Here is a 27,612-nt window from a genome sequence, read left to right on the forward strand (position 1 = left end):
TAGGAGCATTCATTTTTCAGTTAGTATATAGGTGGGACAAGCTCAGGTGTGCCACAGTGTGTGTGTGGAGGTCAGAGGACTTGGTCTTAGCTTTGTGCTGCCATGTTTGAGACGGTATCACTTTAGTGACAACAGCTGTATTCACTGTAATAGCAGGATCCACCTCGTCAGAGGAACACTGGGATTACAGATTACGGCTGGGCCCCAGTTTTATGTAAGTTCTAGGGATTTGAACCCATGTCCTCACACTTGCACAGCAAGCTCTTTATGCATGAGCCACCTATCCAGGCCTTTCTTCACTTTCTTAAACCCTAGTCTTTATCTAAATCATGTTTCACTTTATCTAAATTAGGTTCCAGTCACTTCTGATCCTTACAAAGGCTAGGTCCATCAGTTGCCAAGAAAAGATACAGATGCTAAAAGAGACCCTCTCACCAGAGTCAGAATTCAGGCGGTGGGCTGACAGCCTCAGGGAGGAATGGTAACTTCTGCGCCTTGACTTGTAGGTGTTCTCACTGCTCCGTTCCATGGAGAACTCCTCTAGCCAGGAGGAGTTTGAACGCTTATCCCGAATTGTAGAAAATGAACGTCGCATAGAGCTAGGGTCTGTTACCACCTAGAAAGGAAAAAACCCAGAGGAATACAAAGTCTGGATTAATTATTGAAAGAGTCTGAAGATCCAGATGTGGTACTCTGGTACTCTTGAGAATGGTGAGCTATCACCCCTGGAAATTGTTACCTCCCTTGAATCCCTCTTGCAGAAACCTTGGCTACAGAGGCTAATCAGGAAAAGGTGTCCCTATGTAAGCTAACAGTCACTAAGAGTGACTTAGATTGTCTCCTTGTTTTCATGAATAAAACCAGATGAGTCCATTTACTGTGCAGTGTGGGCAGGCCCTGTGTAAATGTCTCATAGAGCTATCTACCATAGGTGCCCAGTCAGGACCTGCTGTAAATAGTGAGTCATTTTGAAATAGGTGACAGCAATTGTCCAAAAGGCTACATTCTGAGGGAAGCATTTTTTACTTAACAGGTAAGGCTCTGCTTTAGAGTCTCCTACCCTAGGCAAGCTTGCAACTTAACCACTAAGGAGGTACCACCTCCTGGCATCACTGTCCCCCAGCGTTCTACCCCCACAAACTTTGGTGCTTTGGATTGCCACAGGTGTTAGAACAGATCCACAAAAACTTCTTGTCTCTGTCAAAACTTGATGTAAGACAGACAAAGAAGCTAAGAAAACAGACAAAGAAATGAGGCGTGGCCTGCACTGGATACGACAGTCCTGACATAGAGCGGTGTGTACAAATAACTCATGTGCCAAGGAGGCTGGAGAAAAGAACAGGAAAATACATAGAGAAAAATGCCTGTTGCTTGGCTGGCTGGGTCCTGAGAACGCTTAGCCCAGTGCAGGAAGAGAGATACTATGTTGCTGAATAGACACTTGAAGGCAAGATTTATTAAAAACACAATATAGAGAAAACTTTATATTATATTCAGAGATGGTCTATGAACTAGGTTCTGTGTGTAGTTTAAGGGACAGAGGAAAGTTCAGGGCTTACCTGAAAATATCAGGTATTTGATAACCCACCTAACAAAGCCTGGGATGCCACTGCATAAGGTGTGTGGTGTTTGAGTTTTACCTGGGGATCCACAGTCAGACGTGGCATAGAGGAGGCCCTCCCAGATCCCGCATGCTCCTGGGTGTCCGGAGGAAGGTAGATGCCATGGTTAGAGGACTGCACACTTTTTAATTCACTAACCTCTGGCTCCTGGAAATAAACACACAGCCAAGCTTGTGGGACTTGGTTCCATCTGGTTGCCTCTCACCTCCAGGGGATTATTCAGCCCCCACTGTAAAAATGGCTTTTAGAATGGAGACTGATATTTATGAGGGCCCTAGTAGGTGTATTATGTGAGCACACATGCATAATTTTGTATGTGTGATGCTAGAAATCTCAAACAGAAGCCTCTAAATAGGATGAAGAGGTAAAGGCCATCTTTGAAACAATTTTTCTGGTTTTATAACTTTATCAAACAAACATTTATGCTCACTGGATACTTTACATATGTGAAATACATCTTCTGATGGGTGTTATGACTGTGTTTATTCTTTGAAGAATCATTTTATCAGTTTCATGGAAATCAGGATTTGAAAGAAAGTTGCTAATTATCTAAGAGAAAATATGTTATAAGTTTATTAGGTAAGAGTTGCATAATTAAAGCCATCCAAAATGTCATGGGTAACCATCTGTCAGAAATCTACTAACTAGTTTAGTTCAAAAGAAATATAATGCTAATCCACTTTTATGACTAGATATGTGATCATTAAAAAGTTCAACTATACATTTTATTTAACTTAATATATCCAAATATAATTGCATCAACAAGTAGATTATCTCATTTTAAAATAATTATTACATGTTATTTGGACACATAATATTTCAATTGTTCACCAGCCATATGTACCTGATGTTACTGTAGTAAAATGTTCCCCACAAAGTGTTACAAGGTTAGTTAGGAAAGTGTTACTCCTCAAACTACTTTTTATTTTCATAGTTCAAGAATATGAGTTACCATGAAGATAACTTGTAAAAATGTATAAATATTGGATCTACTTACATAAGCCACACAGAAATCAAAGAACATCTTTGACATCTGGAGATTATTGTAGGAAAAAAAATGTCATTTTATACTTAGGTATTTGTACCCTAAAATATGAGTGCATGAGTAGGTCAGTGTTCAAAGAAAGTGGACCCTTTGATGGCTGGTCAACTTTATGGCTACTGGTGTGGCTGGGAAGAGGACCTTTCTGGGCCATGTGATATGTGTACTTGAGGAGGCCACAGCATTTGTAGTGCATGCAATAATGTGGCACACAATTCCAACTTCAAACAAATGTAGCAATGACATTGAAGTCTACAGGTGTCAGAGGTGGTGTGAGACATACTCCATATGTACATACACAAATCATGGCCACGCCTCAGGACATGGAGCAGGGACCCAGAGGGATGGGAAGTAGACAGTGGTGAGTTTGTTGCATGGCTGACACCTGAATTAAATTACAGACACCGGCACTGACAAGATGAACACAAATCCAAAAAGTTCTGGTGCTACATCTCAGCCTGGGGAAACCCACAGAAATGATGAAGTCAGGGGACCCTGGGAGTCGGGGGAAGAGACACATTATTGAGATTTTTCTCCACCACACCTATCAACTAGGTCGGCAAAGTATAAAGTGCTGAGAAGACTTGTCAGAATCAAGCTATCCATATCAACTTAGTTCCTAGGTCTTAGTGCTAAAACAGGGGAAGAGGGTAATCATTGTCACAAGCCCTACCTACCCTACCAAGAACATCATTGGGCAGCTTGTTCAGGGTTCCAGAGATGTCTGACCTTGCTGTCTTTCCAATACAAATATGCATGATCCACTGTCTCAGCAACCACAGAAGACAGAATTACCCTGTTGAGCTACTCCGCTCTGTAGAGAATCTACTTTATCACACAAATGTACATATGCGTGCATGGGCACAAGCACATACACACACACACACACACACACACACACACACACACACACACACGCACACATACACCATCATCATCATCATCATCATTGACATCATCATCATCATCCATTTGGCATAGTTCTGGGATATATAGTAATGTTAAGAAGGTTATGAGACAAAGGAGAGGAATAAGGTCACTAATAAATGTAAAGAAATGAGGTTCAGCTCACTTAATACTGGCTGGCTATGTAGACATTTGCAAAAACTAGGCTTTGTCTTGCTCTATCCAATCCAATCAGGCCTGGGAGGAAACTTGGAACTCATGGCTCCCAAGCTAGGAATGATTGCACAATTGACTAGTTTGGCAATCAGTTTTTGCTTTTGCATTTGTAAAGCCAAAAGTTTTAACTGGTGCTTTCATCTCTAAGGTTGAACTTGACTCATTAGAGTTCTCAGAAATTTTAGCTTCCAGACTGAAAACATTTCTTGGGCTCAGAAAAATGACATTAGGGGCTTTTTGGAATGTATGTGACATTGTAAAATTATAAATGAAGGGAAGAAATTTTCCTGATCCCAATGTAACAGAAGTGGTGGAGTCTTCCATATGTCCTGTCAGACAGCTAGTCATTGTTGCAGATGACGCCACTAAGTATTAGAGGAGGTAGGCTTCATTCATGGATGCTATGGACAATTCCATATTCCCATAAGCAGCACTCAGTAGTATAGCATACAATATGCATTGATACCATTCATTGTATCAGACTGTCTTAAAGCTTGCTATCGTAGCCAAGATTAGATATATTTACTTAAGTCCCCACAGGAGAGAAGAGTCCTCTGGGTCTTTATAACCTTAAGAGGGAACATTTTCAGTGAACATGAGAAACTAATAAGAGGGGCTGAAGATAGGATGGAAGGGATCAGGAGATCAAGGAAATACTTCTGAGGTCATGTACTCATTCATTCACCAGAGATTGCTGTTCCTGGAATTGTCCATCATCCGCTGGGTCCATACAAGCCAACTGGAATATTTCTTGAGGGGAGAGTGGACTCATTGAAGGGTATCCACTCCGACCACTCCTGAAAAGCAATGCCAAGTTCGGAGGTAATGAGAGACAGAAAAAAGTCATACCATAACTTCCACTAGCAAGTCCCATCCCATAGAAGACATCCTCTGTACAAGGGCCACACCCTGCACTCTTGGCTGGTCTATAAATCTGTTGACTTGCAGGTGGCTGGTCTTAGAACAGAAGATGTTTAAGAAAGCATAAGAAAACATAGAAACTGGTGTTTTCAACCTGCACTTGGAATCATTCATCATTCTGCTGGCGACCAGCATATCTGTGACAAATGACATCATTTGTCACACTCAGCCATATGGAAGACCAGTGCTAGATTGTAAACCTTTTTCTGTTGAGTTTCCCTCATTGGGCAGAAAAATGCCAGAGTTTAAACAGTGAACAGCTTGTTTAAATATTAAGCAGCCATAGTCTTTAAAATGGTTTTACTGTGCCAGCATCTATGGCTAAGCTCAACTCTATCCAATTCAGTTCCATGAACATTTCCTAAAGGGCTTCTCTGTGCTGTTGACTGTCATTGTTGGTTCATGAATGGGAAGATGGCTTTAGAGGTGATAGTTGCTTACTATGTGGGAGGAGATTTAAATGATGAAGTAGGGAAAAACACTGCTGAGGAAATATACAGGGAGTGGCCTGGTAGATCACTACCAAGCCAGTTTGGTTCAGTAATTCCTATACAATCATATGCATGGTGTTGGTTAGAAGAAAAAGACAGTTGACCCTTCCTGAAACATTGGCTGCTGTTGCCACTCACTGCTACCAATAGAGTAGCAGTTTTCTTTGGCCTAAGTAAGAATACAAGCAAGCCTTCATGACTCTAGGGAAAGAGGGTAGAGGCCAGGGCTTATGCAGATCTATTTTCTGAAAAGTTGTGGGCCTACACGATGATACATCATCTCTCCAAATATCAGCATCTTGTCTAGGGAGGCCTTTCTCATAACAGTCTACTGCTGAAGACTCTGCATCCTATAGAAAATCTGAGGAGTGAACAAGTATTGCTACTTACTTTAAAATAATCTATCAGTAGAATCATACTAGATTTAGCATTGAAAAAGAAGGTTTGAGTAGAAGAGAAGGAGCTGTTGGCCCCCTGATAGTCAGTGTTAGCAGAGTTTTACCCTCATAGAGTCATTCATATTGACTGTCTAAATGTCCTTCCTTCCTTTTTTCCTTCCTTCCTTCCTTTCTTCCTTCCTTCCTTCCTTCTTCCCTCCTTCTCCCTCCCTCCCTCCCTCCCTTACTCCTTTCCTTCCTTCCTTCATATGCCTTCTCCTGAAAATTGAGGGAATAAGAGGGATATTCCAAGTATAGCACATACCCCCATGAGTTCTAGAGAGAACAGTTAACTTTTTAATAGTTGGAGAAGACCTCCTATGGTTTCGTGTGTCCTCAAAAGTTCATGTGTTGGAAATTCCATTACTTAAGTTGTATGAAAGTAGACCATTCTGAAGATAATTAGGACTGGTGAGGTCATGGAGGCAGAGGTCCCATGGTACATTACTTACTGTCTTCATCACAAAAAGACCCAAATATCTGGTTAACAAGGTTATTCTGTCTCTTCTCACACAATTTGATGAAACTAAAAGGCCCTTATCACATTAGGTACCATGCTTTGGGGTGTCCCAAGACCCAGAATTATCATCAAAATGCAAATTCTATTCTTTATAACCTACTAGTCTGAGGTATTTTGTTAGAAAAACAGAAAAAATATTGACAGGACCCTTAGAATCACCAAACAATTCAATGGTTAAGTAATTTGAACTCAGAGTGATAACCTTTTTAAAAAATGGCTTCTCCCATGCTCTTGTTCTTACTTCAGCAACCTCCTTTAGCATTTCTGTCCTTTGCTCCCAGAATTCCACGTATATGCTGTTTTAAGTGTGTGGATGTAGTAACAGCCAGGCTACATCCACTTCCCACAAAACACTTTCCATATACTATGGAGTCTTCGTACCAAAAGTTATTTCCTTAAGAAAATAGTCTTGATCTCTCAGATCTCTCTCAGAACTCTTGCATGTCCTCATCTCATGCCATTGTTTTTCTTTCTGGAATTTATCACAATTGTACTTGAAAACCATGGCTCTATTCTCTGCCAGTTTTCCCATTTAAGGCCTGGATCTCTGGTTGTAAGGTCACTTGGTGTAGGTATATTAAGCGAGCTCTGCCTCCCGTGGTCACCATTATAACCCTAAAGCAGTCTATAAATTAGTGCCTGGCTCTCAAGACACAGATGGTTCTGAAGAACCAGCCTGTAGCACTGTCCACCCAAAGGCTCACACTTGAAGCACACGTCTCCTCTTGATTCCTCCCCCCAACTCCTCATAGCAAACTTATCCCTAAATTATATCCATTCTCCTAATAAATATCCTGCTTAGCCACTTCTCACCATTTCTAGCCTGCTTGTTCAAACACCTGCCACTGATAATTTATATAACTGCAGCAAGCTACTAAATGTTATCACCTCTAGAATTTTCCCCTCTAATCTAGTAAATCTACATTGAATTTATAAATGAATATTACAAGGCACAAATCTAATCATGCCACTCTGAAACATAAAGCTCCATTATTTTAAGACAAAAATTTAACTTCTTTATCATGGCTTAGAATGCCCTCTAAGACTGGTCACTGTGTAGCTCTCCAAATATGGCAGCAGTCACCTTTCCTGAATGTTCTATTCCAACTATAGTTATAGGTGCCTTTGTTTACCATATTTTACCTCTTGAAGAACTTGCCCCCTCGGTCTCTATGTTTCTTCCTCAAGGACACACCCTACTACCCCACACCAAGGAGGTAAGTGGCTTCCTCTCTGTGACATCACAATTTCCTGCCCTCCAACATTTAATCTATCCACTCCTATAGTTTCCCTTCTCCAGATTTGTATCCCTGGGGAGAATGACCTGATCACCAATATCTCTAATGCCAATGCTTAGGCCAAACTTGTCCTCAACAAATATTGGTTAAAATCAGTGAGTAACTTGAATCTATAAATATATGGAAGAAAAGCCAGAGTTATGATCCAATGATGTGGGTTAGCTTATGTAGAAATTCTAGACAAAACAGAGATCTAGATGCAAGGACCAAGGAGTACCTTCCACTAATAGATGGAAGACTCATGAAAAAATAGCATAACGTCTTGCAGTGAGGAGACCCCATTTCTCTAGTCATGCCTTCTTCTATCTCTCTCCTCCACAGAGCAAAAAATATTTATTTCTACCTGTTTTCTGGGAGCCCAGAGCATCCAAAGACTGCCCTCTGATCATACCAAATTGTTTGCAAAGAAAGCTCTGGGCATGTTCTTCTCTTTAAAATTTCTTAGATTATGAAGTCAGAAAAGTGATTTGCAAGAACAAAGCTCTCATACCACAGTCTGAAAGAAAAGAATGGTGTGAGCACTTCTCAACAGTGTTCCAATGGAGGTCTCATTCCCAAACCCTGGGTATCCCTTTATTGGTCATTAGTGGAACTGACCTTCTTAGTGATTCCTGCTTCTACAAGCAAGACTTGCTTAAACCCAACCACAAAATGTCATTTCCAATGAGAAGAGGAGCATGTGTTCTTTAGCTCCCACTCCCCCCTTGGTAGCAACTGGAAAACAATGATGTGATGAGATGTGTATGCTATGAGAGATCATTTCTGACCAACAGTCAACTAGTAGGTAAACCTTAGAAGCACTAGACCACTCTTCCATTAAGGGTCTGATTACAAGGTCCTTTTAGTCATTTGAGAGTATAGGATGTAGTAGAAAGCCTCTAGAATCAGAAATGACTGATTTAAAAACCTAGGCTCTGCTTCCTCCCAGCCATCGTCCCAGTCTGTTCATTTGAGAAAGTGGTGATATCAATATATACATCTCCAGGGTATAACAGAATCAAGAGAGATAAGCAAACAGTATTTCTAGATCTGTTATCCCCAGGGCAAAGAATCCAGTGACTGCTGTTTCTCTTTCCCCCTTATGCTCAGCAATCGCAACATCTATGCTGCTAGATCCATTGAGAGTGGACAACTAAACCCTTGAGAAATGATAATTCTCCACAACGGAACAATAGCTAAGGTGTTAGTGCATTATAACATGAGTCAGCACCTTTTGCTGCCGGCCTTTTGCTGCATCTACTGACTCTGATGCTAGCTGCAGCATTACACATGCCTGGCTCATTTTTTCTCTTACTCCTGCTGACAAACCATTTTGAGACAGTCAGCCTCAGGAAGGAACTGGCTCACAGTCTGATTCCTGGGCCTGAGCCCTGGTAGCAGAATGCAAACAGGAGTCCCATGGACCCTTCAAGTGGTTTTACTCACAGGCCAGAAACAGGGTCCTGCTGGAGATAAGGCAGGGCTTTGGCATTAGCAATAATCTCCTGAGGCAGTGATGAGGGCTCCATGCGCTGGAACATCGGTGCATTTTTCTGTGTGGAGACAAAGAATTCCTGTGACTTTGTGAGGACTACTATGAAAAAAAAAAACCAAAAACCAAAAAACCCTAACTTATATGAGCAACAAAGAAAGAAGACTGATTCATTGCTTGACTATTTTAACCTTGTAGTTCACCAGGTTTCTAATCCCACCTCACTTGAAAGTTCTTGAACTCCAGAACTCCTTACTACCTTCCTAGGGTATGTTATAGGGATACATGCAACCTGTCCCCTAGAAATCCATGTTTACTCATGACCCATCCAATGTGCTCTCAATGGTTCTTACCTGTTCTTCCAGCTGCTGTCTCTGTTTCTTTACCTTACTCTGTTTATAGTAGTCCATAATCATCATTGCTGCATAGATCTTGCCCACAGTCAGGTCAGAGGCTAGAAGCACAAGTGGAACATGGGAATAAACAGGGAGGATACAGATGGGTACACATGCCCACTCTCCAGAGCAGCTTCACTCTCTCAGCCACTCACAAATCCAATGTCTATTAAAGCTCCAAGGAATAAAGTGAACTGACCCATGCAATAAGGGCAGTGCTCACAGTACAAGATGGTAAGGAAGATATGTCTAAGTAGCAACACATTTCTCCCAAATGCACATGGACTTACTGAACAATCTTATGTGGAGGAAGAGAACTATGTTCCCAGAAAATTTTCATTCACAAAAAAAGGTTAGTTTCAATTAATTATGAATAAAAGTGCTTTAGAAGTGGGGACTTAGTTTTTTAATGGTAAAGGAGCAACCTTCCCTTATTGCCTTGATCACTCTGGTTTCCCTAAAAGATCTGGCCTTGGCATGCTGGGCCACAGTGACAAGCATACTTGGAAGCAGAAGCCACCACACCTTTGGGCATGGGCACTAGCAGATCCAACATCTTTTGGGACAGGTGAGGCCAAATGGCCAAGGTCTCTTTTTGTAGCTCTGAGTCTAGCTGCTGTCTGTCTGCACCACCTAGAAAAAGATAAATTATTAATAACCCAATCCAAACAGGTACGGAAGAATGACGACCAAGACTGGGGAGTGGGAGGGGGCAGAAGCTGAATCAGCATGGCACCTCACATAATGAGAGGAAATCTCAGCACTGAGTGAGTGAGTGACAGAGGATCTGGCAACACTCGCATTTCTGCTGAGGAAGCAGAAGACACTTTGGCTTCTATTTTCAGTGACTCAGGCATATTCTTCCCCAGCAGTTCTGACGCTGAGACCAGGATCAACTTCCTCACCCATTGTAACAGCCTCCTGGATGCTCAGTACATCAGAGAGGGAAACGAAGACATTCAGAAGGAAAACTCCTGCTTCATTAATACACATCATTCCTTCCACTGACCCTGACTATACAGTCTAAGTGACCTGATTTTTAAAAAGGCAGGAGAAGGCAGGCTAAAGGTCTGTACAGATGTCGCAGACTGTTTCTCCTCAGACCACTGAATTAGCAATTGTGATCAGCAAAGTACTGCGGTGTCCACTCTGTTGGCACCTGCTATAGATGCTTCCCAAGTCTTTGGAGAAATGATGATTTATAGAAAAAAAATTACAGAATTAAAACTTCTATGTTCAACAAATATTTCTAGAATGCTAGGACATGTCAGGCATGGAATATCAAGTGATTTATTTTAGCAGAGAGAGGGCAAGTCTTCAAGTTACTGAGTTAGAGGTAAAAACCAGGTCACAGCCTTATCGGGAGCATGACTGGCTAGGCAGTAGTTAAGATGGCTCCATCCTATAGCAGGCTGCACAGGATATAACATAGGGTGCAACCCTCCTTCCCTCCCATACCAATCTGACCTTTGGCGATTTTAATGTCCAGAGCTGTCCGGATCAGAGCCATAAGTGTGGAGGTGAAGTGGACTGTCATGTCCTCAGCCACTGGCATATTCATCAGGACCAACCTCTGTGTGAGTGAGAAAAGAGAAAGAGCAGGCAAAAACCAAATATATCGAAAGACACCTTGGTCTAAGGATAAAAGGGGAAGGAAAATGCAGAGGTTAAATGCACAGACAGAAAAGAAGGGCAAGGATTCCCCATTCCCATCCCAGTCCGCTTCTCCCCGCTGCTCACTAAAGCTCATTTGCTGCTCTTTTATCTAGGGAATGATGCCAAATTCCAAGGAAAGGGGGTTTGCTAATCATTCTTTACAACCCCTTCCCACGGGGAGTGCTGGGAATATTTCCCAGAGAGATGGGAAGTGACTTCAAGAAGTTGCTGAGGGAACAGAGTCAGCTCTGAGAGGTGACTCCATTCCCTGCTACAGAGGTGCTCTGTATTTTCTACTTTTCCCATGAATGCCCCCAAGGTCAATGGAAAGATGGGGGAGAGACTTGGCTCTGTTTATCTCACTTGAAAGATGTATCCTGGTGCCCCCTTTTTGAGTCTTTAAAAGATGGAATTTGCCAGCACATGATTGAACATGCAGAAAGTCCAACTTATCGAAGGGATGGGCAGGGAAGGGAGGAACAGGATGGGCAGGGGAGAATGCAAACAGGCTCTAGGAGGATGAGGAGCACAGGGAAAACAGAGTCAGAGAAGGGGATGCAGGCAGGAGCAGAGTGGGCAGGCCCTGTTCCCCTCACCCAGAGGAAGGGATCCAACTGAAATGGCCAAATCCACTTTCAGAGAGTATCTTGCTTTAGGAATTTGTGAGACTCTCTTTCCATTCCTCTCCCAGTTCATTCTATCAGGGTCTCATCCAGGAGTTCTTTCCCCACTGTATGATACTTGTGGACGAGAGTTCCTAAGGACTATATTCCAGTGAGATACTCTTTGGGGCAAGGCTATTTGGAGGTAGTAGCAGAAGGGTCTCTGGCAGAGCCGTCATCCTGGTGGTTGCTAGTGATTGGAGTCTGTCGCTCGCAAGCCACACTCTCAAATACTCAACTAGATAACCTTGCCTAGAGCAGCTCTACAGACAGATGCTAGAGTGTTAGAGTGTAAAGGCTGTTTCTTTGTTTGTATCTGAGTCCCAGCTTTCTTACTTCGGTGGTAGTGGCAACATTACTATGATGTGTGCTTAGGTGAATGAGAAAGCTCCTGAGTAGTTGTGGGCCAGTCTATATATAAGGGAGTTAACAGTAACTATTACTGGTAGGTGAAGAAAATGCCTGGCCCCAAAGCTCTGAGCATCCAAATGACTTCCAGTGGACAATGTTGCTGTATGACCACAAGGAATCTACCCACCACTTGGTCATGCTAAGAAGGCAAAGCTAACTGAACAGATCTTCTGCCTGTTGTTGCCCTCTTTAAGACCACTGGGGAAAGAAAGCTACATTCCTGTCAGTTGTAAAATGGAAGACATGTTCCTCTTTCATGTTTGTGTCTAGAAGGAAGCTATGCTATTGTTCCTTTCTACATCACAGGGGAAGAAATTTATTACAAGTTTCCCTTCTAAAAATTTCTTCTAGAACAATCCTTAGCAATTGCTTCATTATTTCCCTAATTTACAAGTGAAGCCATATAATTTTTTCCTCAGCTTTTTTGGTTCTAGGCTTCCTTCTTGCCAATCCAACTATTCCCCGGCCACCACTCTGCCTCCTTTCAAAGGAAACACACCACTTAGCAGCACCTTTCTAGTAGCCCACTCACAAGAAGCCACACACGTGTAGGAACACAGTAACACAGTAAAAGGTCCACGGTGAACACTAGAGCCACTCCTGTATCCTGTATGACTCCATCTCATGAACCTTCCTGACTCCTGAATCCTTGCTTCCCATCTCCATGCCCCCAGCCCAGCTTCCTCCCAGAGTATGTCCTCCCCACAACTGATCCCATTTCCTGTTGGTCTCTAGCCCAGAACAAAGGAAGGGGTTGTCTACCTTATAGGCCACTTTGGAGGGACATCTCTTGCCGAGGCCTAGCGGTGGTGACATGAGAGTCAGCATTTCATACATCTCAGTGTAATGGATGCGGCCACTGCTCATGGGGGTGGTGAGTAGGGGCGGGACATGGGTGGGGCAGGAGGGGCGGCAGGGACAGGAAAGGGGGTGGAGGGAAGGATGCAGACAAATAGGAGAGAGGAACCGCATTCCCAGAGAGCCAAAACAAAGTAATACAAGAAACAGAAGAAAAACAAACAAAATGGACAAACAGGAAAAGAACAGGAGACCTGTTAATCGAGGCAAATCATACAAGTGACTCCGTCCTGGTGCAGATTTATATCGCGCCCCACACAGACCCGGGAACACTAGTTACAACCTCTGGTTCCTCTGACGCAGTCAGAAGGTGCTGAAGGGTCGAGGGTGGGGCTCACTTTCTCCTCCTTGGTTAATGCTGCACTGGCTTTGTGGTTCACTGCTTCTAACCCCAAAGTAACACAAGCATGTCTTCAATTCCCAGGGCTGTGCGTGAGCGGTATAAACCGGATAGACGGTGCTCCAGCCGTGGGTGGGTGGGAGTTTCTGGCCCCTACTGGGGCTGGGACGCTGGCCTGGAAGTCAGGCCTGTCCCCTGCCCTGAACCCACAGGCAGAACGTCGTGTATCCCCCCCTCTGTGGTGTGTGTGCAGCAGGAGGCGGCGGCTTGCGTTGAAAGTGGTGGGCTGAGGTTGCTGGTCAGAAAGTCGGCCCCGTTGCTTCCACCTGGCTCCGTGAACAAGAGTGCTCTTTATTCCCCAGCATGCACCAGGTTGATGGCATGCTGGGGACAGAAGAAACAAAACCAGGAGGAAGAGCATCCTGCATGCCATGCTACCCTCCCCAGCTCTCCCACATGCGGCTGCAGGTTTCACTGGGGTGGAGTTTAAAGAGTCTCAGCAGAGGCAGCTAGCTATTCAGCCTCCTGAGTTCAGAATCAGGGTCACCATCCCAAGTCAGCTCCATCCATCACCTAGGCAGACATCCTTCCTGAGCCCGTATCTTCTGCTGCCTGAGCAGCGCTTTGCTTTCCTCCCATAGCACCTGAAGCAGGGTTCATATCTAGGGGTCCTGGGCTTGGTAGAGTGACTAGGATACTGAGTATCCAGAATGATGCAGGGTTTGAACTTCTAACTCTGAACCTGTTGGTCTAACCAAGAAGTAGTGACTTGGCAATTATGGTAGACCGTTTACAAGTGTGACTGGCAGGCACCAAAGGCATTAAATAATCAGTTCAAGGTCCTCCTGTCTCTGTGGAGGTAATTTTAGTCTCTGTGCTGTGAAACTCTCTAATAATTTTATGCTTTTTAAACTCTGTTCACCTGTTGTTAGCTTCCCTTCTGTCCTACAGCTTCTATTGCTGAACCTGGAAAAAAATCACCCAGGATCTGGGAGGAATGGCAGGGGGAGAGATGACTAGGTTCACACTTTGACTCATGTGGTTCAATGAAAGTGAAAGGAAATCAGAACCCATTTGCTTGATTAAAAGATTTCTGCATCCTGGAGAAGGGAGAAGTTCTCTGGTAGAATGTATAAGCTAAGGTAAATTGGGGGATGTATGTGTAGGTACACAACAGTATATATGTGTGAAAAAGGAAAAAAAAAAAGGAAAGCTTCAGTAGCCTTTGTATTAAGTCTTTAACTTTCTTTTGCCTTGACCATAAAATGTGCCCTTCTTCCTACATGGCAGCTGCTGGTTCTGGGAGGGGTTGGGTCTCTTTAAACTCAAAGGGAAGCAACATGAAGGTTCCCTCATGTGGCGCCGCGCAGTGGTGGTGGAGCAGAGGGCAGAGAGGGTTAGATGCTGCATCCCACTGCAGGTCATGGCTGAGTACTGGGAGGCAAACCTTGCAAGCCACCCTGTAGGGGCAGTTCTCTCCCAGGCCCAGAGGAGGCGAGATCACCCGCACTAATTTGTACATATCCTTATACGGGATCCTGCCGCTGTAAAGAAAGCACAGGTGGGTTAATAAGATACTCAGAAAAGAATGGGGAAGAAAAGATGGCTTCTCCCTGCAGGGACTGCCCCAAGAGCAGTTTATCGGTGCCTGACATAATCAGACCAGAATGAGGAGAACCAGGGAACTACTGCCTCGCCAAACTACTCTCCCAATTTTCTCAGGAAATCAGAAGTCCATCTAATATCAAAAGGAACTACCTAATGCCTAACATACCCAGAAATACCTGTGTGGCCGCAGGAGCCCAAGCTCCAGCTAGGCTTCTAAGAGCAAAAAGACAGCCAGTATGTCTCTGGCCACTGTCCAGAGCAGATGTCAGGTTGCCAACGCATGGACTACAGAACTCTTTGCTTTCACGCCTGTACTGATTATAGGCAGTTACTCTGGGCCACCTGTCAGGGGCTGTGAGGAGTCAGCATGTTTCTATCGACTGTGAGAGACAAATTTCCCACTAGGCTAATTAGCAAGAAACAGAGTTTGCATGAGAGAATTTGAAAGGGCTTTGGATCTCTCTGTGACATATACTGAGTTCAGCTTGGGTAAACTCTGCCCTACTCCACAGGAGCCTGCTGGGATCCATGTCCAAAACACAATCTGGGAAGATGCCCCAGAAATATTTCCCTGCAGCTCCATTCCAGCCACTCAGCGTCTAGATTGATCCTGCAGAATTCCAGGAACATTGTGGCCTTTTCTGATAACCTTTTCTCCCAGGAACCTTCAAGAGACTTCTGGCTTCTTGTGGAAATGTAATAATTGACACAGGGTTAGTTCTCAGAACAAGGAAGCCATGGTGGAATCTGAAGGTCTGTGTGCACCCTGGACCAGGCCAGGGGTTCCCATAGAAACTATGAGCACACTATCTCCATCTAAGCACCCTTCTGGGAAGTCATATTAAAGCAAATGTTTTCTTCAGCTTCACTCTTTCTAGCCTTTTCCAGACTTCGTGCTGATTTGTCTTGTTTCTTTCCAGACTGTAGCTCGCCAGTATGCCCAGTCTCTTACCCCTTGAAATGATGGAAAGTAGCCATGTGTCAATTTATTTTTACTTCTTCAGAGTAGTAAATAGTGGCTTTCAACCCACTGCTTCTTCATATGAAGACCCTGACTCATTGGACCGTTGCTGGTTTCTTCTCAACCACCTTATTCCATTGAGAAAGCCAATTAAAATGTAACCAGAATAATTAGTCATTCTCTAGACATTCAAAATGACAGAAGGTCCCCTCTGCTTTTTTACTCAGCACATGTGACCAAGTCTTATGATTAGTCCTGTTGGAGCCTCTTCCCAGTAACTGCAATGAAGTGGGGGCATCTTTAATGCACTTGGCATTTAGAGCCACACGGGAAATGAGACCAAAGGAAGTGCTGGTTCCGAGAGCCAAGGATGTCTGAGTGAGGCTAGATATGTGACACCACCCTTTCATAGCAGATAGTTTCTCTTCAGTTCGGTGAGTAACTAGGCATCCAAAGTCAAGGCCATGAATGCTTTACAGGTGGCAATGCTCATTTCTGAGTTGCATTCACATATCACTGTTGTCAAGTACCTAACAGTAGTATGCATGATATAATAACATGCTCACAAACACACACACCAGGCTAGGTAGGTATCATTACTGCCACTTGATAGATGGTTTACATCACTTGTCCAAAGTGAGAAAACTGATAAGATTCAGGCTGAGCATCATTATCCTCCAAGCCACTGCCGGTTGCATACTGAAACTCTTTGTTGGAAACTGAGTCCAGCAAGGAAAACCTGTCGCTTAGCCGCTATAACAGGAAGGGATTCATATAACCCCATGGCCTAGATCACTATTACTGAGGGGAAAGGAATTCTAATTCACCCATCTCCTCTGAAAACAGTTAACCCAGGTTTAGCAGCTTTGTAGCTTGGTAGATTTGGGGAAGAATCGCACATCCTGGAGGGAGGATCAGGTGGAAGCAACAGTGGTTCACTCCTGTGAAGGTTAGCATTTCCTGAAGGGTTTTCAGAGGGGGACCAGAGTGGGGGAGAGTGGTGAGTGAAAAACCAGAGGCTAAGTTCGCCTGGGCCAGCAAAGCTTTTCGTTCATAGAATGTCATACTGTCCTCATCAGCAAAGGCTAAAACACTGTCTTTGTTTCTGAAATAGGGGTCAAAAGACTTTTTCAAGAGTGAAGTTTTTGACAATAGTTTAATAGTAAATATTCTGAACTGGAAGGTCAGACCATCTTTGTCCTAGTTATTCAATTTTTTACTATAGTGCAAGAGCAGCCATAGACAATAGATAAAACAAATGGCTGTAACTGTACCTCTATAAAACCTCATTTCTAAAAGCGGTGAGCCAAACTTAACTGACAGGTGGTAATTTGCTGACCCCCCACTCAAAGTCTAGCAAAGGGGTCAGCCCTGCCAGCTCCTGCCATTTAACTCAGTTTCATGTGATAAAAGCCCACAAGCCTAGAGGGGGTCTGTCGGAAGGACCACCTACTTGATCATTTGAAATATAATACCAGTGTTTTATTTGACTCTATATACTGAAAAGAATGAGGAAGAAAAGCACTAATGCCACAACCATGGTGGCCAGATATGTCCCATTGGCCCAAACCTCCTATCTTTGTCCCTGGTGACTCATAGCAAAAAAAAAAAGAAGGGGAGGGGAAGGCTGTAAGCTCCCCTGGTTGTGTAGTCAATCTAGAGTATATGAAATTCCAAACAAGGGTACAGCCTGCCATGGAGGGAACAGAATGCCCAGGAAGAGAAGATTTGGGTGAATGGCTTGATACCAGTGCCTCTTGCGTGAGCTATATAACCAAGAGGTGTTTCCTTCCCTTTTATAACAGGCAAGTATTTGAGTGATCTAGAAGCCCCTAATTTCTGGGTGGTCAAATGGCCTACGCACCATGCTGCTCTGTCATACTCTGCCCAGACACGGACAAATTCATCCAAGTGGTGAGGCCCCAGGATGGAGGAGTCACGAGTCAGGTACTCAAAGTTGTCCATGATGACAGCCACGAACAGGTTGAGCATCTGGAGAGCAAGGGGAAAAGTCAGGAGATCTTGCTAAATGCAACTCATCTTTGTTATTCACACTGTGCATCTCATTGTGTGGGCATTATGAGTTTATTTTTTAATGCCATTTTTCATTTGCACAATACTTTATCCTCTGTCATTACCTGTTTGACTTACTTAATTGTTCTTGGAGTAGCAGAGGGAACTGTAGTTTCCAGATTCTTAAAGGCTAGAGAAAGTCAAGGCCAGATAAGCACACTGTCTCTCCAGCCTCATCCTGCTTTACAAAAAGAGCCCCCAAAGAGCATGATGAGCGCCACAGAGCTAAAGAGCATGTTCCCTCTGTGAAGCTGTCCATGGGTCAGGTCTCCACTATATACCCAGTATGTGCCAAACTCACTGACTCAGGTGCTGGGCTATGAGGCAAGAAAGTGCTAGTCTAGAGACAGACCCTCATACCTAACACAGTGCATAAAGCAAAGCAGGCCTTTACTAGATCTTGTTATATGACTACTCTTGAAGATTTATCTAGTATTTAGAAAAGACAATGATATATTGAAAACAGAAAAAGGTTACAAATCATGACAGTCATGAAAGCATCACATGCAAGTGATGGTAGAGACAGAAAAAGTCTATAAAGGAAATTTCTAGTAGCTAATAAAAACCTTGTAGAAGTCATTAGATTTTTGAACTGAAGCACGATGGAGCAGGTCCTATTTACCAGATCACATAAGCACAGAAGACAGTGCCTTAGGCAGAGGAGGCAGCATGAATGGTCCACAGAGATATGTAGGTGCAGGGACAGTCTAGGGGTCCATAAGTACAGTAGAACAGACAGGGCATCATGTCAGAATGACATGAATGACAGAAGCGTCATGTTACCGTGCTCCAGTCTAAACCAAAACCAGCCAACTAGCCAGACATTCTTATGCTTCATGGGCTGTTCTGTCTCTGAGCTACCCAGCTCTGGTATTCCACCACCCGAAACAGCCACAGACATTAGAAATATCAATGAGCATGGCTGAGTTCCAACGAAGCATTGTTTATGGATGCTGGAATTTGAATTTCATGTAATTTCCACATGCCATGGAAATATTATTCATCTTTTGTTTTTTCTCATCCTCACTTAATACTTTAAAATTCATAGCTTGTAGACATTACAAAACCAGGTGGCAAATCCAATTAGCTCATGGGTTAGAGGGTCTGGGATCTGTAGTATAGACTAATCTGCAGGCAAACCATGAGAAATGTGTCTTTAGAAGTAACTTTGGTAATGGTGTAAAAGGTCTATATAGAACCAGGGTGAGAATGCTGTCCTCCTGGGTCAACTCATTCACAAGGATAGTAACAAAGATAAGAATTTTCCAGTGAACAGTTCTTTTGTGCTTCTGGGGTTCCATTGATTGTATTGTTCTTAGTACAGACCCTTGCCTGGCCTATTACTATAGTCCAATGAAGCACCATACTGTGACCTAAGCTTCACGTAGTCACTGAATCCTATTTTTCCTTAGCTCAATATAAGCAGGGATTCAACAAAAGTCAATGAAAGTGTATTGGGCAAAAGACATGCTCATCTCTATTACTCTTGGACATGAGAAGATGTAAGGTCTGGAGTTGGTATTCTAGTTGCCTGACAGGTATCAGATGGGAGTACTTGAAGACGAAGCTCACATAAAGGGAAAGATTTATGAATAGAAAATGATGAAAAGGGAAATTAAAATTTATCCTGGTGCGTGCCTTGTCCTGGGACACCCCAGTGACAGATGCCTATAAAATCCCATTTTGTTTAGGCAATATCTAGCTGGGATTTCTTTCACTTAAAATTCAAGCTTCCTGCCTGATAGAAAAATTGGTTGTGGGAATGAAAACATAGAAATCTCTGTTGCAGATTCCTAGGTTAAGTGGCCGGGTTCACCAGCTTGCCAGATATGCAGGCAGAGAATACAGGCTGGAGGGAAAGTCTACAGGAGAGGTAAGACTACAATTGCAATAGTCTTTGCAACATGGAGGAGGTTGGGTATATCCTAACAGCCATGGTCTACTGCTGCCTATGTTACAAATGGATGACTGAAGGTTGACTTGGCTTCACTTAGCACTAGGGTGAAGGACATTTGTCAGCTGATTTGGGGATGAGCCAGTGTCAGGCCATCATAACAAGGATGACAGCTTCCTTCAGACTTCACTGACATGGCAGAGAAAACCTCATCCTCCTGTTTCAGTTGCTGGGAACTGCTGTTTCATATAGTTGAACCCAGCACAGGCCTCTCTGTCACTGAGATTTGAGCCACAGTGAATTTATTCAACCACTGGCTGGATTGTGAGTGTTTTCTATGTATATACACACTCCTTTTGGGACACTAATCATTAATGTTAATAGTTAATGTTAATAAAAATATTGCAACTGCTTCATATTCTTGCATCCTTTAACAGCGTGCTATGCGTGTTAATATCTACTGTTGGGTTTCATGCTCCTTCCAGCCCTCATGAGGAAGTTTTAATTATCATCATCTCCTTGAAAAACTAAATGCTTCTGATTTGTGACTGCATTCTTAGTTCTCAGCATATAGCCCGACATATCAAAGGGCCTCAGAAATCTCTGTTGGATTGGTTGGTTTGAGACGAGCAGTGTGTGACTTGCCCAAGGTCACAAAGTCAGTCTTACTGTAGGGCTGAGACTTGAAGGCCAGTCATCTCACACTGAATATAGCCTCATTAAAAATAACATTAATGTGAATTATGTAGCACTCTCTGTCTCACAATTCTAAAAGTAACCATACAGCCTCCAATTAATTTTCTACTTTTATCTCTGGTTTCTTTTAAATATTTATCATTAAACATTTAAGCTATATAAGATAAAATGGAGAGGCCTATGTGTCTCTCTTTCTGTTCTGATTTATTCTTATCAATAAGTGTTAATCCCCTCTATGTTGGTTTCCTGTTTATTGGAGGTCACAAAGAGACTGTCTTGTTGACAGTTCTATCCTGGTTCCTAGCTCAGTGCCAGTTATTAGTAGTCACTTGATAAAAATGGGTTGAAGATGTGAATGCATTACGTTCCTTTCAGTTATTTTCACTATATATATTTCAAATATATAATGAAATATATTTCATCAATATATATATTTCAATATATATATTGGGCTTTCAGATTTATGAACAGTTCTGTATTCTTTTTTATTGAAAAAAATGCTTCATGCCCATAGAAAAGAAGTCCATTAAAACACATTATCTCACTGTGCATATGCTACTGCTGTCAAACATGAGGCGTGTGTACAGGTGCTCATGTGCATGACTATGTCATAAGTACACATGTGTTTGTGTGAGTTCATGGATGGTATGCACACACAGAGGCCACAGGAGGATACTGAGTGTCTTTCTCTATCACACTCTGTCCTATTCCTTTGAGACAGGTTTTCTCACTGAACTTGGTGCTAGGTTGGTGTCCAGCAAGCCCCAGTGATCCTGTCTCCCCACTAAACCCTCCCTGGTGTGTGTGTATCCACACACAGCTTTTTGCATGGGTGCTTGGAATTGAAACTGAGATTCTCTTTTTTGCACAGCAAATGCCATTTTCTACTGAGCTATCTCCCCAGCCCTTCCTGACATGTTTTTATCACTTTAAAGACACTAGACAAGAGGAAGTCCCTTAGCCTAGGCTAAATGGGAACAAAGCCAAAACCAACGGGGGAAGGGACTCCCGGAGTCTCTTTACTACATACATTAGTCTATGCAGCAGGCAGAATGGTCTATCTGCAGGGCCCTTGCTGTCACCAGAAAGCTGAATTGTCAGATGTCTCTGTCCCCTTAAAGAGAGAAATGTCTGGGCATGAAACAGTTAAGTTACTTTTCAGTGCACAGCCCTGGAATTGACCACTTTTGAACAGCAGCAATATTTTAGTGTTACATAGTTTTGTACAGCCAGTGGCATTTGCAGTGAAGTTGAGCTGAGGGACATTATGGGAGCCAGAAGGACTACAATGGCCTTTGTATTGATCTGGTGGCACCTTATGTATTTATTCCATCCATCACGGCTGATCTGATGTGTAGGGAAGACATTTCTGGATGCTTCCTCCAAAAGAAGAAACTTAGGGCATTTCAGATCTCTTACCACTTCTCTAAGTGGGAATGTTCTACATATACTCCTTAATATGCAGTAACACCCAAAGTAATTGTGTTTTTACACCAGAATGCTTGCCAGCTGCCATCCAATTCAATGGCACCACAGTCAGGAGAGAATCACACCAATCACACTGCACTGATCATTATTTGCCTCTGATTAACCCTATAAACTTCTAATTTCAAGTTATCTCTTCATAAACAGTTAAAAAAAACCAAAATCTTCCAAACAGATACAAGTCCTAGCTATTAAATAAACTACAAGAGGCACAAAGAAGACAGGGGTTATCCTAGTAGTTCCAGAGTCAACACAAAGCTTGGCGCTCTGTTTCTACATTTAACTTATCGTCCAATCTCATGAGGACTCTCTCCTTGAAGCCACAAAGACTTCAACCAACAAAAGTTACTCTCCCCGCAAGGATTCTGAGGAGCACTTTGGCCCCTAAAGGCAATGATGTAATTCTTCTATAGCTTGGAGTGTGACTGTGCATGTGAGTGATCAGGAACAAGAGAGCAAAGAGAGGCAGAGGAGAACATGTGCACACACTATAGGAGCCTTCATGCTAACAGGTACACCTCTAATAAAGGCAAATTCTCACTCACCAGGAAGGAGCAGAAGAAGATGAAGGAGACAAAATAAACGTAGGCCAGATCCGTGCCACAGCGCTCACTCTCATTCTGCCCTGAGGGTGCGGTGGTGTCAGGCTCACAGCCCTTCTCACCAAGACACGACAGCATAATCTCCTGCCAAGCCTCCCCCGTGGCACTCCTGAACACAGAAATCCATCTTGGTTAGAGCAAGTCTTTATGTTCCATCCCACCTTTGGCCTCTTCCTTATTCTCACATAGGACTTTTTTCCCTTAACCCAGTGAGGCCCTTTTAGTATCTTCCACATGGAGAAGAAGAATGCCCATGAGACCCCTTTCTTGTTCTTCCTGCCCACTCATGACGTCTCCATCTGTTAAGGGTCTAATCTGATAGTAGTAGGATCCCAAGACCCCACATAAACAAAGCTACTTAAGGTTTCAGGTCTTAAATTGTTCCCATCAGAAGTTATGTCCATCTCCCCTCCCCAGAATCCCAGAGGACAAGTTGAAATACACAGATTAACTACTGAGTCAAGATAGTGATGGAGCTCCCTAAATCATAGGAAGCTCATTTAAGGCATGGTCTCCTTTCTCTGAATATCCTAACAAGAACAGCAGAGCAGATATGAGATCAAGAGACTAGTCAGCCTTCTCCATCCATATGCTTCTCCCCACCTTGGCAGTTGAAGACCATGAGGTCTCCAGCTTGAACAGTTGTTCATCCAGGTACCTGAAAAGCAGCATGAGAGACCCGAAGAAACTCCGGAAGTTGTTGTGCCGATTGATATGACTCTCCTCATCTAACTTTATGTTTCCAAACACCTTGAGGGAGATAAGAGAAATCAATGAGCAGAATGGAGTTGTATCACATGTCTAGCACAAGATCATTAAGACACACAGGCAGAGTAGATAAAGTACAAGTAATGACTTCTTGACGCTGCTCTCTGAAACAGATAACCCGAAGTGAGAGAGCTGACTGACACCTTGTTCTTGGCCTGATATGGAAACTAATTACCTCCCACACTGCTCCAGTGCAGCAGAAGGGACTAATGCTAGCAATGTTCAAGCAGTCCATAGAATGCAAATCTTTTAAAGTCATTCTGCATATACATAGCCTCTCCTATGCTTAAATTGGAGATGAATTTAGTCCCATGGTACCTATGCAATCTACCAAGGACATTGCTCAACAAGAGGACACACAAAGAGTCACCCCTCTTTCCTCATATCTAATAATTATGAAGGGAATATCTGTATTTGACAAAGATGTCATTTATGGTTTGGGCAGAAGCTATCAATATGCAAGCAGATCAGATCTGAGAGACACAGCTGTATGTTCCTTAGATATATTTTTATTTAGAGATTGAAGTCTCAGGAATCTGTTAGCTGAATGCACAGCCGATGGAAATGAACACACATGCATCACAGATGGACATAAATCTCACTGAAATAGGTCACTTAGGTGTAAGCTAAAAGCAAATTCCGGGTAGTAGGATGAATAAAGGATAATTGGGCACATGAGAAAGAAGGGCTGGAGGCAAAGCCTATATATATACATGGGGTCCTAGTTTGAGTCTATTGTACCAGAGAGGAAAATAAAAGGAAGGAAGGAGTGAACAGAGAGAAAGAAAGGAAAAGAAAACAGGTAGTCCTGGCTATAGGGGGAGAAAGAGAAGGAGGGAGGGAGAGAGAGAAATAGAGACAGTGAGAGGAAGAGAGAAAGAGAGAGGGGAATAAAGACAGAGAGTGTTTGTTAATGTACTGCTGGACTCTGATCACTGGCATTCATAGGAAAAGGGGTAACACTCAGCAATATGTATGCACACACAGAGATAAACTCTGACAAAAATTCCAAGATGCTCCAACGAGAAGGGAGTACTCTCCTCCTCCATCTGTGCTTCAGAGGTCAGGACCAATCCTTCCAAGTCAGCACTGGAACAACTGGTGACTTCTACCCATCTGAGACGATATCCAGCCTACATTTAACGTGCTTCAGTTTATTCGATGTGTGCTAAATGGGACACGTTCTCCCCTAACAGTTTTGAGAGTGTGCAATTGAGGAACAATCTCTGCCCCCAGCTATTTTGCTCAAGTAACTCCCACTGACACCTGCTTTGGGAATTTGTTCTCAGAGCTGTTTTTTTTTCAAAACCCAAATACTACTTGTCTTCAGGGAGAACGGAGGTGGCAAGCCAGGCAGCAGAGGGAAGAAAAGAAGGAACAGATAAGAAAGTGGTGGCTTCTCAAGAGACACATGGCTTTTAAAAACCCCACAGAAACAGCCAACCCTCCTTCATCCTAGATACTTCATGAGGTGCCTGTTGTATATCCCTAACCAGTTTAAATGTCCTTCCCTCTCTCCTCATTCCTGTAGCTAGAGATCTGTATGTTGTTCCCAGTCTATCACATCTGTACACTTCACAGGGCCTTTTCTCCATGGGACTCTCATGGCAGCATCATTAATTGTCCCATCTATGACTTTTCTCAAATGCTTCATGAAGTTGTTGGAGAGTGCACTGCGATTTTGTGCACGCGATGTTACTGTAATTGTCAAGGAAAGCATAGCTACTTGGAATATTTTCTAAGATAATTTTTAAGCCTCAAATGGATATTTGTTATTGGAAGTGGTAGGTCTTAAAATTCCTTTGCATTTTTTTTTTTATATCCTCCCAACCTGTTAGCACCCAGACCTCTTATACCAAAGATTATGAAAGAGGAAGAAGGATCACTTCTGAAAGTTGCAGGAAAGTCCATGCCTCCGTCCATTTTCACTTGGAATTAGATGCAGGACTGGAAGGCTCTGCTTGTGTTTAACCCACTCCTCTGCTATCATAAAGGAACTAAGACCAGAGGAATTCAGCAGCTTAGCTAAGTCCACACAGCTGGAGCCCCACAGAACTCAGGCCAATGGCATCTCTTCTAACAGCCTGTGCATATAAACCTCTTCCCATAACTGACAATTGCTTATTTGTTCTTCAAAGACATTGTCTTCTGAGAGGACTTTAAAAGTGCAGCATGACAGTTTGTCTTATAGATCCATCTGGCTGCCCTTTATGTCTATGTTAAAGCTTACTCCTCCTACCGGTTGGACCTCCTATTTGTGTGAGGCTCTTACATCTTCAGCTTTCTGTTTCTGATGGTTACCTTCACTGCCTAAGCTTGGCTGTTCTGAAACTCACTTTGTAGTGCAATCTGGCCTTGAATTTAGAGATCCACTTGTCTCTGTCTCCAGATTGCTGGGATAAAAGGCCTGTGCCACCACACCTGGACCTACGTTGTTCTTTAATTCCTTTTTACTTTTCTTTAATTCCTTCTCATAACTTTGAAGCTTAGCTGGCAGAGGTTTGCGGTAGGTATTACCCTGAGGTCACCACTCCCTGTAGTCTATTTAGTAATCAGCTTTTCTTTATCTCTTTGAACATAGGACTTAACTCCATTCCACTTCCTGGTGTCCTTTTGCTCCTCAAATTGTACATTTTATATTTTTCCTTGTTCAGCATCCTTCTTTTCACTATAGGTCTTAATAAGAGTGAACACTAATAAACACACAACAGATTCAACGCTAGGCTGTTTTGAGATTTTCCCCTGCCAATGAAATTAATCCAAAAACTCTTCAATTTAGCCTCAGGCAAACTTCTTTGGACAAGAGCAAAAAGCAGTCAAATTCTTTGCCAAAATATATCACAAGAACAGTCTCTCAGCCACATAGTCCTCCATGTTCTACTAGAATGACCCTTTAAGCCCTACTTAAAGCATTCAAATGCTTAAGTCCATATTTCTCCAAACAAAAGCATCGTCAGGCTTATCACAGCAATACTCCATTCCAACTTTTTTCCTAGTTAGGGTTTCTATTGCTGTGAAGAGATATCATAACCTTGGCAACTTTTGCAAAGGAAAATATTTAATTGGGGCTGGCTTATAGTTCACAGGTTTAGTTCATTATGGACTCCATATGGAGGGAAACATGGCAATGTGTAGGCAGACAGAGTGCTAGAGAAAGAGCGGAGAGTTCTACATCTGGATTGCAGGCAGCAGGAAGGGAACTGGTTTGAACCACTGCATATAGACCACCCCTCCAGTGACACACTTCATCCAACAGGGCCACACCTTCTAATAGTGCCACTCTCTATGGACCTATGGGGGCCATTTTCATTCAAACCATTATAGGTTTCTTGTTTTGTGACAACTGCACTGGATATGGTCTCTTTAGTAACACACTCTGGAATGTGCATGACTTGTACATGGTTCTGGCTCTCTGTTACAGACCAGGCTGGGGATAGCCAGCTAAAGCAAGCCATGGTAGCAAAGGCATTCACATCTCTATGGAAAAGCAGTCCCCACCTCCTACTGTCAAGTCAAAAAAAAAAATCCTTGCATTTGCCCCTCTGATGGGATGACAAAAGGTCCAGTGTTAAGAACCAGGCTGTAAAGAGGCACAGCTAGGTTTCAATATCAGCTTTCTAACTTGTTTTATCTGAGAATGTGAATAAGGTTAAAGGCTACATCACCATGCTAGATATCAGTGGAAACAATGAAACTCAGTTACTCCTGATTATAATAATCATATGCCTTGCTCCCCTCTGCTTGTATGTATGTGTATATTTGCACACAGTCATATAGTCAGCACCATACCTGGCATACCAAGTAACTGAAGTAAACAGCATCATCTGCATCAGTATGAGTCTTATTAGTAGACTTGGAGTTAGTATCATTCTACCTTATTTTGCTTGAAGATGAAGGGGGTAAGAGCTATTTTATCATACAGAAACTTAGACATACGGACTTTAATTTAACCACTCTTCAATTTTTGGTTTGAGACTATGTAAATTCTAAGGTAAAATTTGGAGGGAGTTAGTAGGATCTTGAAGTTACCAAGAGAGAACTGAAGTTCCATGGCAGTTGTTTGTAATGCTACTGACATCGTTTTATATATGTATTGTAAGATCTTCAGAGAAGGAAAACCACAGCCTTTCCACGGGCCTCACTTATGTGGATACTGGACATTCGGCTGCAGTTACGTGGATACTGGACATTCAGCTGTGGTTATGTGGATGCTGGACATTCGGCTGCGGTTATGTGGATGCTGGACATTCGGCTGTGGTTATGTGGATGCTGGACATTC

General features: G+C 43.0%; 1 protein-coding gene across 11 annotated transcripts in view; it reads right to left on the reverse strand.

Moving 5' to 3' along the window:
* Nucleotides 1-27,612, reverse strand: part of Cacna1e (calcium voltage-gated channel subunit alpha1 E) — a 485,364-nt gene that overhangs the window by 11,908 nt on the left and 445,844 nt on the right. For 6 of the 11 annotated variants that reach the window (XM_031385114.1, XM_031385091.1, XM_031385075.1 and 3 more), the window contains 11 exons: nt 23,224-23,315; nt 22,509-22,674; nt 17,680-17,807; nt 12,811-12,907; nt 10,787-10,892; nt 9,845-9,952; nt 9,278-9,378; nt 8,879-8,985; nt 4,472-4,583; nt 1,641-1,769; nt 436-616 (listed from right to left, as the gene is read on the reverse strand). In XM_031385114.1, coding sequence (XP_031240974.1) covers nt 436-616; nt 1,641-1,769; nt 4,472-4,583; nt 8,879-8,985; nt 9,278-9,378; nt 9,845-9,952; nt 10,787-10,892; nt 12,811-12,907; nt 17,680-17,807; nt 22,509-22,674; nt 23,224-23,315 — 1,327 coding nt within the window. Of the gene's footprint in view, nt 1-435; nt 617-1,640; nt 1,770-4,471; nt 4,584-8,878; nt 8,986-9,277; nt 9,379-9,844; nt 9,953-10,786; nt 10,893-12,810; nt 12,908-14,693; nt 14,791-17,679; nt 17,808-22,508; nt 22,675-23,223; nt 23,316-27,612 lie in introns of all 11 variants that reach the window. The other 5 variants (XM_031385097.1, XM_031385084.1, XM_031385132.1 and 2 more) reach the window with 3 other exon arrangements.

This window comes from Mastomys coucha, unplaced genomic scaffold, assembly GCF_008632895.1.
Source record: "Mastomys coucha isolate ucsf_1 unplaced genomic scaffold, UCSF_Mcou_1 pScaffold1, whole genome shotgun sequence".
Taxonomy (NCBI): Eukaryota; Metazoa; Chordata; class Mammalia; order Rodentia; family Muridae; genus Mastomys; species Mastomys coucha.